General features: G+C 41.8%; 2 protein-coding genes across 3 annotated transcripts; one reads left to right on the forward strand and one right to left on the reverse strand.

Annotated features, from left to right (window-relative positions):
* Positions 1-480: 480 nt before the first annotated feature.
* LOC133974594 (alpha-synuclein-like) lies at positions 481-8,360 on the forward strand. 2 transcript variants are annotated; one of them, XM_062412223.1, is made up of 6 exons: positions 481-774; positions 1,116-1,238; positions 1,854-1,883; positions 3,474-3,616; positions 7,394-7,465; positions 7,576-8,360. In XM_062412223.1, the coding sequence occupies exons 2-6, from the start codon at positions 1,118-1,120 to the stop codon at positions 7,591-7,593; spliced, it is 384 nt and encodes a 127-aa protein (XP_062268207.1). In that variant the 5' UTR covers positions 481-774; positions 1,116-1,117; the 3' UTR covers positions 7,594-8,360. The 2 variants fall into 2 exon arrangements, with proteins under 2 accessions (XP_062268207.1, XP_062268206.1); XM_062412222.1 differs by lacking the exon at positions 481-774 and adding an exon at positions 835-993.
* Positions 8,361-11,260: 2,900 nt separating this feature from the next.
* On the reverse strand, positions 11,261-19,864 carry nop14 (NOP14 nucleolar protein homolog (yeast)). The gene is made up of 19 exons (XM_062413110.1): positions 19,697-19,864; positions 18,948-19,130; positions 18,224-18,358; positions 17,841-17,982; positions 17,302-17,447; positions 17,027-17,164; positions 16,803-16,925; positions 16,566-16,697; positions 16,089-16,440; positions 15,736-15,866; positions 15,562-15,647; positions 15,321-15,456; positions 14,874-14,975; positions 14,353-14,506; positions 14,099-14,258; positions 12,373-12,520; positions 12,042-12,160; positions 11,796-11,951; positions 11,261-11,703 (listed from the first exon to the last, which is right to left on the reverse strand). Exons 2-19 carry the CDS (start codon positions 19,128-19,130, stop codon positions 11,607-11,609), a joined length of 2,640 nt encoding a protein of 879 aa, XP_062269094.1. The 5' UTR covers positions 19,697-19,864; the 3' UTR covers positions 11,261-11,606.
* Between the last annotated feature and the right edge of the window lie 296 nt (positions 19,865-20,160).

The following is a 20,160-nucleotide window of genomic DNA, read 5'->3' on the forward strand; positions in this document are numbered from 1 at the left end:
TGGTTAAGGTGAGAGTAAGTCTCCAGGAAATTAGGGCAAGTCAATGCAAGGTCTTGTGAAGTCATTGAGACAATGCAGTGTGTGTGTGAGTGTGTGTGTGTGTGTGTGTGTATGTGTGTGTGTGTGTTTGTGTGTGTATGTGAGTGTGCATGTCTTTCTATAGTTACAAGGGCCAATTTTGGTTCACAACTATAATTGTGGGGACATTGTGACGTTGTGAGGGCATTTTAGCCTGTCCTCACAAATTCAATGGGCTGTTTCAGACTTGGTTTCAGGGTTAGGGTTAGAATTAGGTTTACGTTGGGGTTAGGGTTAGGCGTTTAGTTGTGATGGTTAAGGTTAAGGTAAGGGGCTTGGGAATGCATTATGTAACTATAGAGAGACGTGCATGTGTGTGCGTGTGCGTGTGCGTGTGCATGCCCGTGCGTGTGATTGTGTTGCAGACACGCACACACAGAGGCAGCAGAGCATCTCTTCTTCTTCTCGCGCATCATCAGCATCACGGAGTATCATCGCTCCTTCTCCATCGCAGAGGCGTGGGAGGCGTCTGTCAAACCTGTGGAGCGTCTTTCTGTCTGTCTGCCTGTCTCCGTCTCTGTTTGTGTCTCCCTCTGTCTCCCTCTGTGTGTGTTCAGAGGACATCACACACACGCAAGCACTCTCGGTAGTAGTTTGGTGACAATAAACCGGTTGTGCAGCTCCTCAGGGTGAGAATCTCCGCGTCATCCCGGCGCACTCTCAGTCTGCGGACTCAGAGGAAGTTGAAGCAAACAGGTGCGTGGTTCCTTCTTTTTCTTTCCATTTCTCATAATTTCCTCCTTTTTTTACATCTCTTCATTTCACAGGATCAGCGGCGGCGGGGTTTTATTTCCCTGGTCGCGATAGGTGCGCTTCTTTTTATAACCTGGACCTGATAGTAAATCCATTCACTGGCTGCGGGCTGTACGCACAGTTCCTACAGGTGGATGATCCGAGCAGGGTTTTTACAAACATGTCAGGGCGGTGCCATGCTTTATTTCTGCCATTGCTTTTAGCACCGTGAGAGCGTTTTCTATTTCTACTCAGTGCCTCCGTGTGACCGCGTGTGTGTGCGTGTGCGTGTGTGTGTCGAGCAGCCATGGACGCGTTCATGAAGGGTATCTCCAAAGCCAGGGACGGGGTCGTGCTGGCGGCGGAGAAGACCAAGCAGGGAGTGACCGGAGCGGCTGAGATGACGAAAGACGGGGTCATGTTCGTCGGTGGGTGCTGGATGTGTATTTTGGATTTTCATTTTTATTTGATTAGACAGACAGCTTTAAAGATGCTGTAATAATATAATATAATATAATATAATATAATATAATATAATATAAAGTAATGTAATGTAATGTAATGTATCTTTCTATCTATCTATCTGTCTATCTTTCTATGTATCTATCTTCTATCTATCTATCTATCTATCTATCTATCTATCTATCTATCTATCTATCTATCTTTCTGTCTATCTTTCTGTCTGTCTGTCTGTCTGTCTGTCTGTCTGTCTCCCTGTCTGTCTGTCTGTCTATCGATCTGTCGATTAATCCATCGATCTATCCACCTATACATCCATCTGTCCACCCTTTCATCTGTCCATCTATCCACCAATGCATCATACATCCACCCATCATCCATCCACTGTATCCGTCTATCCATCCACTTATACATCCATCTCTCCATCTATCCAACTATCTATCTATCCATCTGTACTCTGATTATTATCATTACATATTGACGTTGAGTCTGAATGTATCTTGGGGTTTTCAGCAGCTACTGTTGTATTTTGGAAGCCTATTCATATTTTTGGACTAATGAGCTTCGTCCATCTTTTCTTTCAGGTACCAAAACAAAGGATGGCGTCACAACAGGTATCAGCATACACACATTAATGCACACCTAAGTAACATTGGTTCACCAGATCCAGATTTTTATTTGGATCAGCGGCACATTGTGGGAAAACGGCTAATTTGCTAAATAAATGTACAAAAAAGTACAACTAAATTTGAATGGAAACTCTCATGCCCCACCTCTTTTTAATGGCGATCGGTCGAGTTGTTTTTGCGTCATCCTGCTAACTATCAAATGTACAAACAAATAAACACAGAGGAAAACATAACCAGCTTGGGGGAGGTAAAAACCAACATGTATTTACACGTACAAGCTCATCTTGTTACCGTCCAAGAAATACTTGGACAGTCATATAGGCAAAAAGAGTATAATCCATGATCCAACCTCACTGGGTCCTCTGGTTTGTAGTAAGAGAGTTGTATATCGTAACACTGCAGGTGAGTAAGAGTCATATTTCACCGTCCAACTCAACACGAGCGGTCTAATCCCCGTGGGCCAGGCAGGGCTCGCCATTCTTCACACATAACAAGCAGAGAAACCAAGGACAGTGCTGTATCGTGGTATCCTATTCATCACTGCAGGTGCATTCAATGTTTTGGAAACTTGAGTTGTATAACACAGGATGTCTTATTAAAACCTCAAAATAATGGAGAAAAGATATCATCTTTTCCCTCAGTGGGACAAATTATCATGTCCCCCAAATCAGAAGTTGTATATATCTACTGCCAGATGACAAATGTTGAAGTATTGTATCAGAGGCTTGAAATTATCGTATTTTGAAATAATTGTGTAATAACACATGAACAATACATAAATTCTTATTCTTTTAAACAAATTATTCTTTTATAAAACAAATGTTAAGAATTGGCTGGGAAGACAACATGTGAGAATAAACTGATTATTACAACTCCTAACACTGAGAATTTTGGTCCCTGACATGGAGGTTAGTAATCCCTGTTGGAGAAAAAACCATCACAAGACATCACAGCACAGCAGCTTTTAGCAGAGGCAGAATGTGATAAAGCACTTGTAAAGGAATCAGAGGAATGCTATGAATCTGAATGCTGATTTGAATTCAAGAATCTAATTACCACAATAGACAAATGTAAAACCTGAAATGCGAGACCACACTGTGCATTGGTCATTAGATAATTAAAGGTGGGGTGAAACTGTAGGAGGGTTCTGAAAGTAAAACACCTCCAGGCTGTTTGGGGCTTTCCAGGCAACTCGATGACATTAGAGCTGATGAGCCTGTTTATCGACTCAAACAGGCAAAACAACAACAAACTGTGTTTTGATATTTCAGATGTATTTTCAAGGGAGGATCTTAAAAAAAGAAGAAATACAGATGATTACAGTGTTGAACCCTGACAATCTCCAATGGGTTTACACTGACCGTCATAATTTAAAACCCTGTATGAATTTGAGTGTAAAAGAAACACAGAGCAGTAAATAGTCATTTCTATAACCTGTTAAAAAATGCATCGCTGACAAGTCACTAAAGGGCAGCACCACTCAAATGACATTGTCTTCCCTGTGGAAACCTGCTCGTCCCCACGGGTATTGAGACTCAGAATTACCATCCCTCTCTTCTTCTGTTCTTCGTTCAGTCGCAGGTAAAACTGTGTCGGGGGTGTCTCAGGTGGGTGGAGCCATGGTTACCGGGGTTACGGCTGTGGCCCACAAAACTGTGGAGGGAGCAGGCAACATCGTCGCTGCCACAGGATTGGTCAAGAAGGACCCGGCCAAACAGGTAAGAAAGATACCCATGATTCAAAGTCAAATATTATTCATTTTTATTAAGAAGTTTAGATACATATTTGATGTTTCGTGTCAATTAGGAAATTGTGACAGTGACCCTTACTGTTCTTCTGTGGACAATAACAGTTTTGATCAGTGCATTATATTGTTACCCTTTGCTAACATCGTGTCGGCCTACTTCATAATGAACGTTATTGCTTTGTGTAATCTAAACCACAAGGTCGTGCTGCATTCAAGCAGCAGTTATACCTCGTGAAATACAAACAAAAAGTTTAAAGTATCAGCCATTCTATCAAAGCGAGATGCTAGCCTGATCCCCGAATTTGCACAATTTGTGAAGAGCACAATGATGGGTGAGCTGACACGGGTGTTAGCTTTTAACCTAAATAAATAACATAAACATCCAGTAGCATCCACTGGGAATCAGTGCTTACATTCCCAAGTAAGGTTTACTCGTTTCTAAGCTATTTGTGTAGCTAGTGAGCATACTTTGCCAACCTCCATTTTTCAAGTGAAATATACAAATTTATCAGCAAATTGTGTCTCCCCCGTTGATGAAGCTAGACAACATGACGGCCCACCAAAATTGGAGCCAGGAGGTTTTGAACTCTGTCTCCTCCATATTAGCAAATTTGACACAGAACAAACTAAAAAGTCAAAGGAGATGTCAGAGAGATTTTAAGTAGTTTTTTTCTATGCTGATGTTTTCATTTTTTGGGTAAATTTGGTTTTGAATAGTTGTTCATGATATGAGACGACGCCAACCCTTAACGGTTGCCATGGTAATGACCACCCAACGGCTCGATGACTTTTACTACAAATATATATGTTCATAAAAATATTTTGTTCAGATTAACAAATATCGATATATGTAGGCGAATACACAAGGGCTGCTGTATCATTATGCTTAATATTAGTTTCTTCCCATAAAGTGTCAAGATTTCAAATTCCCAATTGACTCACAAAATGGACACATTCAGAGGCATCTTTACAAAGGGCAGTTCACAGCACATCAATCCATTTCATGCCGCTGGCTGCCGGCTGTAACTCTTCACTGTATCAAAATGGCCTCCTGACCTTGAGTCATTTGTCATCACTTCTCGTTTCTGATGTGTGTCTTTCTTCTCTGAAATGAAAGCCATTATATATTGTTAGCTTTTCCTGCACTGTTCATCAGTCAGTCTCGCCTTTGTTTGTCCAAAGGTGGAAAGGAACGCATTTCACCATCGCAAACAATTTACTGGTGCAACACACACGCACACATGCGCACACACACACACACATACATACACACACATTCCCATCAGGGTCTGTTCACGGTCAGGATCTTCAGTTTTCACTATTCTGGAAATTTGGGGCTTATGCAGCTAGAATCCCTAATTTAAAGATTACAGATTAGTTACCTGATAAAATGTAGGGAATCATTAGATTTAATATTGTATCTTTAGCATCACATTAGAATAAATGTTTATAGTATTGTACATATTAAATAACATGTTGAGTGGGTTTTCACATTAAAACAGTAGAAACACATGGTTTTTCCACATTTAATTTGAAATAATATTGAACATGTATTTGAACATGAATTCACAAAGGGTACATTTTTTAAAACTACTAGTTCAACTTATCTGTGATTATTCTCGGCCATCCAGGTTATAATATCATTAGGAGTTAAACAATTGGACATAGATAACAGGACTTGCTTTTGTTTCTGGAGGAAGTTTCATCTCTCATCCAAGAGGCTTCAACAAAATTATTATTATTATAAATATATTATATTATAACAAAAGAGTAGAAGTTCTCAGTTGTAGCATTGTGGAGCAATTATTTTACAAGTAGGTCTATTTTGTTTGTATCTCATGAGCCTACTTGGGGGCTCAGATGGTGCGATACACACTGTTCATACTCTTTTGGTGGCAGTAAAGCAAGTTTTTCGATATTCACAATAATCTGCCCAATGCTTTCTGAGTAAGGAAATGCATTCATGCCTACAAGATAAATCCTGGTGGGTCGCCTTTATTCATGACTGGCAGAGAGATCCTCAACCGAAAATGCTACAGTTGCATTTACTGTATGAACTGGGTACGTGAACTATTCATCATACATACAAGACAAAAACGCAGCAATCACTGTTTTTTCTTTTGTCGAAACCACACTGTGATGCATCCGGATTAATAAAGTGTAATTTGATTTCTGGAATAACCGTCGCCTCTCATATGGTCCCTGTGAGTCGCAGGAAATAAGTCAATCAAACGTTTCCTTTCGGCAGCGTGAACCTCGTTGTCTAATGTTTGTTGTGGTGCTCCATCTCCCGTCCCTTAATTAGAGGTGAAACACGGGGGAATCCATAACAGCAAATTTAGACATCAACCAGCCGCAGCAGCAGCAGCAGCAGCAAACACACACGCACACAACACACACACACGCACGCACGCACGCACGCACACACGCACGCACACACAGCTCTGTTTTAATTGGCTGTGATCAGGGGAAAATACCCCGAGACACCAAAGAAATGATATTTCCGCAAACATCGACTCTCGTTGTTGTGATTTTCTCGACTACTGATCGCAGTTCCACTGAGATTTTAAACAGAGAGGGAGCTCCACCTGTGGATGTGATCAGCCTCATCGTGAGGAATCCTGACAGGCCCAACTGGCCAACACAACAAACAGATGGACAAACAGACACACAGCTGACCGACTGATAGGAAGATGATGGGCTTGACTGATTGAGGAATGAAAATCCTGGCGTTCCCAGCGAGAGATTGACGTGCAGACAGCGGCGGATTGACCTCATTTAACCGCCGTCTCCAGGCGGCCCGGTCATTAAACGTCATTAATATTGATTTGATTTGAAAAATTGATGCCAGGTTGAGAGAGAGCCCATCAAAAGATCGTCTGACGCACACACATAAACGGTGGATGGTCGGACGCTGAGCCTTGATTAATCCCCTCATCTGGTTGTTTCACTAATTCATCAGCTGCTGGTGACTCACACTCAACGACACAAAGGCCAGAAAGGTAGAAGAGAAACACAAAGTGGCCTCATAGAAAACACGTCTTATTGCCCAGGTCTTTTCAGAGACAATGAAAGAGGCCTCTGTAACTCACGTCCCCGGGAGGTGATTCCTGCTTAGGAGTTGCTCTAAAACAACACAGTCGAAGAAAGAGGCTCTGATTGATTTTGCTCTGAGATATTGTGGTTTACACAGATCTTAATGTTGGATTTGTCTTTGAAAATGGCCGAACAAATCTCAAACTTCTGGCCAAAGGTGAATCGGCCCGCGGTCAATAGAAATGGCGGCGTTTATTGGCGTCTCTCTGGCTCTGCTGAGAGAACAGATGGAGGCGGCGAATGCGACAGCAGGAGGAGAAGGTGCAACAACTGGTTTCAGGTTGTGTCGGCCGCCGCAGGCACACGTCAGTGCTCTGTGACCGCTCGCCGTTAAGGAAGGGCACTTCAATGGCACGGTGTAATCAAGGCATCCTTTGTGCTAGACCCGGGAGACGTCACCTCTCCACCGCCCTTCATTAGCGCCTCGTTTCTTCCACCGCAGCCCCCTCACTCAAAATGACCAATAATCATAATGAATGAAGAGAGCTGGGTGGATCCTGTGCATTGTTTAGATTACGTCTTCTTCTGTCACTCCGACATGTGTTGTCCTTGTGCACGCCCTTCTGAATGTTTTCTCTCAAGTGGGACAAAAGAAAGCATCCAAACCAGTCCCACGTTACAGATGCTGTGCACACGTTTTGTCTTTTTCCAGAGTGATGAGGCCTCAGCAGCACAGAACGTGGCAGAGTCACCGGTGGACACCGACCCTGCTGACGCCACAGAGGTGAGATGGTGATCTCAAGCTGCAGGAACAGTTGATTGACTGAGCCGATTGTCAAATAGCTAATGCAACAGTGAATTCATAGTCCACCTCTTGTTCCTCTTGTCTCTCAGGAGGACTCTGATGACTAAACTGACTGAGGGCTTCACAATCAAAGATCGATAATCAACACATTCCATGTCGCTCTGCCAAGTCCCGTCGTGCCTCGTTTTGGTCCTTTATGGAGTCTGTGCCCAATGTCTGTGTGTGTGTGTGTGTGTGTGTGTGTGTGTGTGTGTGTGTGTGTTTTGTTACGTATGTCTGTACAGCAGTAAATGTGTAAGTGTTGTTGAGAACGTGAAATGTTGTGTCAGTGTTTGTGCGTGTGTATGTGAGTGTGTAAGTGTGTGTGGGTGTGTGTGTGGGTGTGTGCCTTTTCGCACATCAGTCCTGAGACGGAGCTCGAGTGGGTGTCGCCTGTGACCAGCTGTCATTAACAGTGAATCCCTCCCACTGAGAAGGCCACCTGGTCAGCGTGTGTGTGTCTGTGTGTGTGTGTCTGTGTGTATCTGTTTTCCGTCAACTGTGTGGTCAATAACTCAAACACGGAAATATACCACGACGTACCACTTCAAGCACCTAAGTGTCTCTATATGAATCAATGACTTGCAGTGATGTGGTTGAGATGAAAGCATAATGATATCCTCTATTTTTGCCTGTCACTGTTTTTTGCGGTGGACTTTAAAGTGCTGAGCTATTTGTGCATTCACGTGTTTTAGTTTATTGCTGCTATAACAGATATATCTCATACTGAATGGACTTTCTAAAACCAAGCGCATGTAAACTATTGTTTCCGCTTCATCGCTGTGATATGAATTTATTTGGGTTTTAAATGTGGAATAAAATACGTGGAATAGTGTTTGTTTTTGTCGTGTATCATGTGTGTTAACATGTTTTGAATCCATCGCCATGAAGAGCAATGACGACAAACGTGTATTTATCGACCAAAGGATGTTAATTGAATGAGGTCAAACAAAATGATCATGGATGAGGCTTTATCACATTATAATAGCAACAACAAAAACATTAGCTCGCATGGAAATGGCAAATAGGACTAAAGTCGCCCTGAGGCAATGGAAACTGTTCTCATCCCTCACACCCATGCCACTCAGCCATGTTGTAAACTCTTACACATTGATATATAATGACATGTTTCTGCTGAGTCGAGTGAGGAGAAGAAGTCTGTGAATTATTTCTAGAAGTAAAATCACATGTGGCAAAAAGCCAGAAAAGATAGAGGAGATGATTTATCTCCAAAGAGCCATAATTATTGGTTTAAAGTACGGCGGCCCCTGAGGACAAACCAACGGTTAAGCAAAAGCACAAACACAGAAACATCACTCCTTTTTTTAAATGCTGCAAACTGTGAAACAAATAAGAACAGGATTGGTGCTGTGAACGTGCATCCACTTCCTGTTTTTTCCCTTAACCATCGTCTGTGTTTGATGCATTTCCCCCTAATTATTGTGTTTTGAATACTTCCTGTGTTTTACAGTTTGCAGCACATTTGTGTCTGCAAAGGAAATTATATTTTCACCCCCGGTGGTTTGTTTGTATGATTGATGTGTGTGTCTGCAAAGACATGGAAACAATTACTTTGATAATTGTAACACTGGAGACAATAACTTCCTCATTATTTAGCCTATTAGAAACCCATTGGTTTAATTTGTCATTTTCAGGGTGATGTGTGATTTTGGTTTCCTTAATGTCTGTTAATCGATATCATTACATAACTCACTGCATATAAATATACAAAGCAACATTCACATAATCTTTTCAGAGTAGTTTATAGAAATTAGGATATTTACTGTTAACCCTGTGGCCCCGTCGGCCATTTCAGAGACTGCTGCCATGACAACTTTATATATTTCTAAAAGAATTGATTTCTAAAAAAGTATATGTTAATAATCACCACAAACTAAGCACCAATAATCTGAGAGCGGTAAGAATTTCATCGATATATCAATGTATGTACATTTCTGTGTAACCACACTGGTGTTAGTTCAGACTTCAGAGGGTTAATGCTTCAAGTAACTTTCAAACCTTTTCAACACATTCAATCCTCTTTACACAGGACATTCAAATCTCTTTGGTATTTATAGAGACTCTTCACTATGATTTCATGATAATTAGAAGAGGTTATTGATGTCACGGAAGAAGCATGTGTTAATGTGTTTTCCCTTCATACACTGTGTCAAACACGGCAAGCAACTCCCCCTAGAATCAACATAAGTTAATGAAGTTGATATCAACACAGTGACGCCTGGACTCAGTCATCTGATCATCCTGGTTATCTCATGAGACGGTGGAACAACAGAACCGCCAGTCAATCCCCTGACAACAGCAACAATAACATGTGTAAATGTGTGTGTGTGTAAGCGTGTATGTGTGCGCCAGTGGTGAAACAATCATCTGGGACACAACAGAAGTGTTTGTGGACCAATCACAAGCTGCTGTTTTCAGGATTTCATTATGTTACAATGTTTCATACGAGGAAAGGTTTTTAGTATTTGTTGTAAAGGGGAATAATAATCCTGTCTGTAGCCACTAAACCAACCAGTGTTATATCAGAATAAAGCACGTTGGCCTTGGCTGAGCGCTGCACCCAGCTGCAGGCTCCACCGCGTGGAACAAGGAAGACCGAGGCAGACATGTTGTTACCAAGGTCGGGCCTCGCAGGCGGCTCCGATTCTTTTCCTCCGGGAGACAGTTCTGAACAGCACAGCCACTAAATGTGTCTTCTTGAGAAACGTCTGCCTTTTCTTTTAGTCCCACAGCAGCTCTCTGGTTTGTTGTTTACTGACGTCCCACAGTTGGTTTGTTTTACCTCCAACAAGACGGTTTGTTTTCTGTCCATGTGTTGGTTTGTTGGTTGATTTTTCAGCTACAAAACTACAAAATGGAATCCACAAAACTCAGTCGTACGAAAGGACATGGGTGAAGAAAAAAACAATAAATCGGTTCAGGGGGATTATTCGTTTTTTTGATCTGTTTAGAGGACCGATATCTTTTGTAGATTTACGTTTCATCCCGAGTAAGTCCCATAGATCGTTCACCACTGAAAACCAGACCAACCAAACTTTAACCAGCTCTTCCTGTCAGACAAGTAAGACTATAGGTGTGACTAGTGGGAACCAGTCAACCTTTGAGGGACTGCTTCCTGTTTGAATTCTTTGCATCACATGATCAGCAGGTGTGATCATGTGTTTCTCACTAGCATCATCCGGAAGATGAACAGCTTAAGATCGTTTGAGTCATAAACCACATTTTTTACACAATTTTACACATTCCTGCAATTGTGTGTCTGTGTGTGTTGTTTCTCATTTAAAGTAAGAAAACTCTTCTCTTTAGGAGGACACACTGAACAAAAACACTTCTGTGTAACAGAACTACCAGTCTCACATATTGAACATGTAAGAGGGACAAATGAGTATTTGAACTTAATTGTTCCTTATGTACAGAAGTGATGAGGTTTGCATTATTGATTCCTCCTCTACCACGGTATTCAACAGTTACAGTACATATATTTGTATTCCCTGGGAGAGGGATCCCTCACTTGCGACTCCCAGGTTTTTTCCCCTGTTAGAAAGTGTTTCTTAGTTGAGGGTGAAGGACAGAGGATGTCGCACCTTGTGCAGATTGTTGATTTTGATTTGTGGAATTTGGCTTTACGGATACAATTTAAACTGGCTTAGAGTGCCTAGCCTTACTCAGCTTGAAGATAACCCCTTGTTTACTGATACCAAGCACACAACACCATTAAAGTTACATTTGGGTTTATTTTTCCGGTGTAAGAAATTCTAGCGATGGGTTCTCGTGCAAATAAAGAGAATAGAAACTAAATAACTGCAGCTTTGTTGAGTGATACTTCCAAAAACATCAAACATCACATGAAATGTCTTCTTCACAACTCTGTGAGCAATCCTGATTTCTCAAACAGTATAAAATGTGTGTGACAATCAGGTGAATTTGTCCTTATGATTAAAAAGAAAAATGGATCTAAACTGTTCAGAGTTCCTGAAATTCAAACCTTGCACACAGGTTGTTATTAACAGGAGGCGTCCATGTGAACAGGAACTGACAGTGGAGACTGAAATTCTACACTTCACTTCTTCTTCCTCCTCTTCAGGGCCTTCCACTCTCCCTCCTGAGTGGCCAAGCTGCCAAAGAGTTCCCTCACCTTCCTCTTCCTCTCTGCGTCTCTGGAATAAAACAATGTGGAAAAAGGTTAAGAGGCTTTCACAAGAAACATTTGTGTTTCACTTTCACATGGCGGTTTCAGTTTTATCCGCACCTGGACATGACTTCGTTGAGCTTCTCCTTGGCCAGGAAACGTGAGTCCTTCCTGATCTCCCTCAAAGCTCCTTTGAACTCCTTCTTGTACTTGTGTATCAGTCGCTCCTTCTCTCGCTCCTCTTTGGTGCCGCCACGTTTCTTTCCATAGTCCAGCCTGACAAATTTTTCAAATGCAAGAAAGATATGTAAATCAGATGCTCTACCGAACATTTGTGTGTTTTATCCTTGCTTCATTGCTGCTTACACTTCAACAATCTTGGGCGTGAGCAGCTTCAGAGGAATTGGTTTCTTCTTGTCAAACACTAGTCGACTGTTGGTCACAGGGGCAGTGCTGACGGCCTCCAGGATCAGACTGTGGAGCTCCTGCAACAAATATTATCAAATTAAATTTAAATAAATTTCTTTAAGGCGTTCTTGGGATATCATGTTCACAAAAATGCAATGGGACAGGCGGAACAAACCCAAAATATAATACCTCCGGCCACTGTCGCCGAAGCAGAGGTATCGGACTATCCACATGCAATGAGCGAATCTTAGAAACTGAAAGAGAGTGAGAGAGAAACTTTGACACCAACCTGTAGAGGCTCTGGTAACGTTTGGGTTGAGAGGTGTTTGGCAAGCAGCGTTCGGATTGGCTGGAAGATGTTAGGAAATGACACGAGGTCTTTGTAGAGGAGGCAGCAGCGCTTCACCAAGTCCAGGCAGGTTGACAAACACATCAACCTGTGGAGAGACGCACAAACATGAACTGCTGCTCCCTGTTACTGCATGACTCCAAATACATGTACTCATCTTTACACATTTAGACAGCACAGCACTCTGTCCCCTGCTGCATCACCCGGGCGGTAATTAACCACAGCTTCTACACTCTTCACACACCCCTGCTGTGTCTGTGTGTGTGTGTGTGTGTGTGTGTGTGTGTGTGTGTGTGTGTGTGTGTGTGTGTGTGTGTGTTTGTGTGTGGGTGTGTGGGTGTGTGGGTGTGTGTTGGCGTGCGGCCTGAAGGAACGCACAGAATTAGAAAATGACTGGGCACCAGGTGTGAGGAGCAGGAGTCACATGTAGCGCTGTGTATGAGACAGCACAGGATTATTTACTGAACAATAAATCAGTAACAGTAAATATCTGATATTTAACAGATACAGTAAAACCCAGTCAGAATCATCATGAATTTAAATACTGTGCGATAAGGGCTGATTTCAAATAAAGACATTAGATAATTCAGGGGGCTTTTAGTCGATGATCAAGGACAGACATTTTTTCTAATTTTAAATCTTTTAGCCGATATGAGGTATATAAACAGTTAAATTGGCGATGTTAATATAATCTTTGTGACTCCTAATTTATTCATTTATATTTAGAAAAATATAAAATAAAGAAAAATAAAGAAATTTCCTAGCATATTTTTTCTGTTTTATGTATGCTATGGTAATAATAGTCAGTGAGTAAATTAACAAATAAAATGTACATTTTCCCAAGCTGTGCAGAGCCCTGCTCTCCTGCAGCCCGTTTGGAAGCTGAGTTTTGTGCCCACACACCAGCTGCTGTGTGAAACTGGGCTTGCGACACATCACAACCACACGAGTGATACGTTATCAGCTCCGAGCCACACAATCTGTACAGGTACAGGGTAGGAGGGGCGTGTGTATTCTTGTGCTTAAGGTCTTAGTTGTGTAAATTAATAAATCGGACTTCTTCTCTTCCTACTTGTTTCGCTGTTTCATTCTTCATGGTCACTGAACACGAGAGGATCCGACAAATGATTTTCTCACACCTCATCTCGTCCTACTTTGCCTATAATTGTTGTCAGGCAAGTGTTTACTCATCTTATTCCCTATCATCATTTTTTTTTTACATAGATGGATCTGAGATCTGATGTTTTTGGATGTCAGCTGTATATATAGATACAGACTTCAAACTTAGGAATCACTTAGGATCAGTGAACTGGTAATAATAGTTCTGACAAGTCTGGTTAAAAGATCATAAACCTTTTGTCTCTACTGGAGGAGATGAGGGTCAAAAAATCTGTTGAAGCTAATCTGAAACTAGAGCAGCTTGCAACAGTAGATGTTGCTGAGCTTCAATGCCGGGTAAAACTAGGAAGTGGGAAACGTATTCTACCAAGCATTAGTTAAGATACATGTCATATTTATGGAGGATAAATTAACTGTTTCAATTTTATGGTTACAAAGGGGGGAATGTGTGAGTCTAGGCTTACATTTTTCCTGGATCAAAAAAACAAGATATAATATATCAATTAAAGATTTTATCACTGCAGATGTTTCATGCCCACACTCCGACCTGTGTTGGTCTCTGTCCTGGTCAGTTGTGAGCTCCAGGTGCTGGGCGGCGGACAGCGGCAGGCTCTTCTTGCTCCAGTTCTTGCAGGACTCAGAGTCTGACAACACCAGCAGATCGCTGTTCTTCCCCGATGTTCTAAAAGGTGGCACCATTGTGTAACCTGCAACACAACAGAGTCCGTCAGGGCTGTTTTATGTTGTTTCATGCTGGCATCGAAGCATACATGAAACATACATGTTGAAATGTGCATCTACCTAGAGAGGTCTTGTCCTGCACTGCCAGGTGAAGTGTTCCAGCCAGGAAGTTGATGAGCTCAGGGAGGAAGCGCTTTGAGAAAGAGACGTACTCCACTGCCAGACAGCACAGCACCAAACCTGAGGTCACGTCCTGTAACGTTCTGACTGGACACTGAGGACAGAAACACACAGAGGTGTGATGATGGCAAAGTGAAATACTGAAAACCAAACAGCCAGAGAAGGTTGTGTTATGATTAAATTCACTATCATGAAAACAATGTTGTGTTTCACCTGCGGCTCTGGGAATTAAAAAAATGTATAATTAAAACTAAACATCTGAGGCGTATAAATGAAAACAAAAACTAAATAGAATAAAGGATAGGGTAATAATATTAGGATTAGGGCTGGACTCTAACAGAATTAGACATGGTGAAATCCCACAAGAAATTACAATCACACAAATAGGCCTGAACAATCAAAGAGAACAAAATCCTCGCTAACAACACAGACAATAACATCACACTGAAGGTGCCGTATACCTTGGTGAGAGCCTGGCTAATGTAAAGCAGAGCTGGAGTCGTTACTGGGTGCCTGAAGTCTGAGGTAGGGAACAGCAGGGCCGTCACCTTCAGGTAGATCAGCTTCACACACATAGGAAAGGAATAAGCAACAGTTACCTTTCATGTGATATAAGGAAAGCAAGCAGTGGAATTTCCATTGGGGTGAGGAAACCCTCTTCAACTATGATGCAACTGTACCAACATCTCTCAAAACAAAAAAACTAACCCTAACCCATATACAGTGGATAATCTCAAAAAAGAAAAATCCCAGATACATTTTGTTATCAGGAATTATAGAAAATTCATGAGGATTCTCACATTTGAGAGACAGAAAAAAACAAATACTTACCACTATAATTGATCAAAATCTAATTATAATACTTAATCATTTATACAGTTTATTGGATTCACAGTAACCATCCCTACCATGTCTAGGTCTGGGAAGGCAATATGCCCTTTGACCTCAAGCACCTCCTCCATGCTGTGAGCAGCATCTCCGAGGACTCTCTGCATCGCCTTACAGGCAGCGTCCGGGAACATCTGACACAGGCCGTACAGCTCTCTGCAGAGAAGAAAAGAAAAAAACAAGGAAAGGAGGTGAAGAAACACAGTTGAATTTAACATTTCTTTTCAGGTGTGAGATAGAAAAGACATTTTGTGGACTCACGGTATGAGTTTATCTACGGTGGTGAGTTCAGGTGGACTCAGAGACGCCAGTTCTCCGATGTGCTCCAGCAGAAAGCCGACCAGTTTCTGAGACAAACGCAGATCACAATTTAAAGTCATACGACAGCGAAAGTACCACATCATTTGCATAAATGAAGCTCATTTCAAGGTGTACCTGCAGCTTGAGCTTGTTGCCTACAGCCAAGCTAGGGTGGTTGCACTTCTGAGTCCTGGCCACAATGAGGCGCTGGTTGTCAGGGGTGTGGCCATGGAGCAAATCTTTGAGATCACTGTAGCTCTCTGGAGCTGAAGGAAAACAAACACATACTCATAAAATGCTTTGCTGAGGGAGAATGGTGAGAAAATGAAAACTAATCTCCGCTTCATTGATGATATTTATCTCGCAAACAGTCTTTATTTCAGATTAAAACTCTGAAGTAACTCCATTACAAAAGACGTGTTAAGAAATGTATCTGAAAAAGAAACCATCTTCTTTCTTTTTTTAAATCTACTTATGTGTGTATTTACCGGTAAATGTGTATGGCAGCTCTGCTTTAGCTGCCTCCTGCTGGCCCTTCATCTCCTCCTCGCTCAGACTCTTCTTCGGTTCGGCACCGGTCTCTTCATCATCCTGTTCTCTCCCCTCATCCTCGCTTTCTTGCTCAGAGTCCAGGTCCGAGTGGCCATCTTCTTCTTCGCTGCTGCCGTCCTCCACCTCTCCCTCCTTGTCTTCATCTTCATCGTCACCTTCATCTTCACCTTCATCTCCATCATCCTCTTGCTCCTCTTCCTCTGATTCATCCACCTCAGCACTCACTCCCTCTTCTTCATCTTCCTCTTCATTTTCCCCAGACTGCTCTCCAATGTTCCATTTTCCATCCTAGGAACACGAAAGATCAATGACATGGAACACACTGTATTCAAGTAAAAATAATTAAAAAAATGGGAAAAAGTATTCAAGTGACAAACTAACACAAAACATCCCCACGTTGTGTTGTCTCGTACCTGATAAGCCAGGGTCTTCTTGTCGTCTTTGTCCAGGATGAAGCCGTCGTTGAGGTCATCAGCAGACATGTGGCTCCGACTCTGCACACTGTCCCCAGCTTCTTCTCCCATCATCCTCCTCAGACGGTCAGCCTGAAGGAAGCAGAGCAAAAGAACTCTAGTATCACACACAGAATTAAAAATAACTTATGTTTGATGCGATCATGACAAGAAGATAAAGATTCTCTGACAATGTACCTCTAGTTTCTGCAGCTTGTCCCTCCCCTCCCTGGCGATCTCCTCTGGAGTTTTCAGCTTCTCTGAGGGCATAGCCTTCATCTCGAAGCCGAGCTCTCTGACCATCATGTCATACGGGTCCAGCTGGAACCCACAGCGGAAGCAGGAGGAGAACAAGGACATATCAGGCTCTGCCAGTTATAAAAACACAGCAACATTCCACTAATTGATTGGTGTGTCCCTACCTTGGGCATCTCCTCCGGTTTGTCAGCTTGTTCTGCTTTGGGGGTATTTTTCACCATCAGCGAATGGATGTTCTTCCAGTCCAGATCCAGCTTCTCTGTGAGCTCCTGCGCCTCCTCTCGCTGCACCTGCCGCTCGCGCTGAGAAAGAACCCAAAAGTGAATCACCTGGACCAAACCACCGTTTCCTCCACAAAATCACTACAATCACGGTCAGTGAGGATCCAAATCCAGGAGACAAAAAAGTCTCCATCAACGGGTATACGTTAGCAGCTCACCTTCTCCTGCTTGGACTTTTGGATGAGATCTTCGATGAGTTCCTGCCTGGATTTGGACCTATGGCCTCCCTCCTCTTCATGCTGATCCCCTGATGTTTTCTTTCGAAGGAGACCCCCTCCTCCGAAGTGAGCCGCTGTCAGCTCAGCTAGATGAGGAACAGAAATGCTGTCACTATAATGGACCAGATCTATAATATGTCCTATGAATAATTCTGCTCAATATTTGGAATAATTGTACACCCAAGCAAAAAGCCACCAGGTTTGCGAAATTATGTTTTGATTATATAAAGTTGGTAAATTTGTAAATTCAAGGTTACTGTTCTCTATTTTATTACCCTGCTCCCATAAATGTGAGTGGATTTAGGTAAAGACATCGATATCTTTAAACCATGATAAGCTGATGAATCCCAAAGACAAGAAAGCAGTGTTTTTAAAAATGAAAGAAACAATCTGAAGTGGCCACATCAACACACATCCATCAAATTAAACATCTGCATGCAAAAACATTAATGTGGTATTTAGATTTGAACAATTCTCACCTGACAGAAGTCCTTTCTCTTCTGTTTCATCATCGCTGTTCACCATGTCATTGAATTTCTCCATTTCAGCCAGGGACTGACCATAATGAGTCAACTCTTCTTCCTCGTTCAGGTTGTACATATCCTTCTTGTCATGGACACGCTGAGAGACAATGCAAAACTTATAATACAAGCTGAGAACTGATCAGAGATTTTAGTGACAGACTAAAATGAACAACCTAATGTCTCAGATACAAACATTCCCATTTGTTTACTCTTATTTCATAATTTTTACTGAAGTTTGAGTAATATCAAAGCAGGTTAAATAGAGCATCAGACAGTGATTATGATTTCTGTTTCCATGTCAGGACTTGATGTCGGTTATGCATAATCACAACACTGACCTGTCTTTCCATCGCAAACCTCTGCAGGATTTTGTCTTCTGGTGCAATCTTGTTGTCATACTCTCCAAGTCGTTTGTCAATGAATTTGCTGGACTTGTTCTTCAGTTTGTATTCCTTCAGGAGGGTTTCTTTCCTCTGCAGATCAAACATCAACAACACTGCTTGTGATTCTGGTACAACCACGATGTCACACAAACCCACAGTCACAGAGATCCAACATGATTCAAAAACATTGATTATTTATCAGTTACAGTTATATTTCCTTTGAGTGTAACAAGAGTTACGTTAAGGCTGCTGAACTGATCAATCAAGACCTTTCAACACATCTCATATTTACATACGGTACATAAGTAGTTCTAAAATCACAAGATGAATAATAGAGGAAATATTTAGTCGTGTGTGCAGATTCTTCTGTGTCCTCACTTAAACTTGGTTCATGGTTCTCTCTGTCCTTACAAAGCTGCAAGAAATCTCTCTCCCAGCATGATTCTGTGAGCATGAGGCTTCACAGCACAGATAGTGTTAGGTAAGTGCGGAGCTGAGACCCATGGCTGACAGATATAGTGCAACAGTAGAAGAGCTAATCTCTTATTTTAGTTTCTCTGACTTCATCAGACTTTACAATCTTCTTTATGTTATTCATGGGCCCATTTTTCTTTGCTATGCCTTATTGCCCAGATTTGCCTCAAGGTTGGTAATGACCAAATATGGCATTTTCTCTTACCTTAGTATTGGCTTTGGATCGAGACACACCAGGCAGACCCACATCGTGCTTGGTTTTTCTCCCAAGAACATCAAATTTCTTCCTGTTAATTTTCACTTCAAATGGGTTGTTTTTTATCTCAATGGAGGTCTTGGTCTTTCGAACCTTGTCAGCAAGGCTCCTCTTCTTAGGCACCTTCCCCATCTGTGACAGAACAACGGACTGATGAGCCAACCTCACTATCATAAGAGTGTCACTGTACAATGTATAACTTGTTATTATACGAGGACTCATCTGTGACGGGAGAGGGGACTCCTCTTATATCAGACAGGTTGCTCAATTGGGCTTTCATTCAGTGTCCAACCTTAAATCACTCCTTGTGTATAATGATTGTAGTATATACACCCAGTTGGCAGATTAATGAAAACATATAGATTCAGCTTATACGGTCTAATACAACAGTCCGTGGAAGTAGCATTTATTGAACGGACAAATCCTAAAATTATCAAAAACAAAGAACCAAATGTAATAACACTTGAGCTACTTCACAGCTAACTACCTTCACCGAACAGTGTGTGAACAAGCTAATATTAGCTTAGTTAGCATTGTTTAAAACATGTGACTCGAATGTCATTATCAAAAGGTAAATAACCAAATATATATGAAAAGTAGAGCACAGATGTGAAGAAGGGGAGCTACCCTCCAGCTAACTCCCTTCAGCACACAGACAACAGTGTAAACAAGCTAACATTAGCGCTCAGGCTGTTTACCTTCTAACGACGTTCAGGGGTCCAATTATTCAATCCAGAAATAAAACATGAGACACTGAGACTCTGTTTGAATGTAACTCATTCACTAGATTTTCTATCTTTCACAATCCACGTTGGGTCTCTGAGTAACATTTCCAGCGTGCACAGCCTGAGTTCAAAGTTGAAAACCAAAAAGAGCACTTCCGGTGTCATGTGGCCTGCAGCGCCTCTAGCGGTCATCCTCCATTATAAAGATTGATAAATAGATGAGACCTGGTATTTAACTTGTACCATAAATAGGATAAAAGAAAAAAAAAACTTTTATTAACTACATTGTATAGTGTCTGTGTTTTTGTATTATTTAATCATTGTTATTATTAGTGCTTATCATACACCGACAGAAATATATTGAATTAAATGTGTCCCACACTGTGATGCTTGTAAGGCGTCAGAAGCCAAGGTTGGAAACTACTGGGTTATTCTCT

This window comes from Platichthys flesus, chromosome 19 (genome assembly GCF_949316205.1).
Source record: "Platichthys flesus chromosome 19, fPlaFle2.1, whole genome shotgun sequence".
Taxonomy (NCBI): domain Eukaryota; kingdom Metazoa; phylum Chordata; class Actinopteri; order Pleuronectiformes; family Pleuronectidae; genus Platichthys; species Platichthys flesus.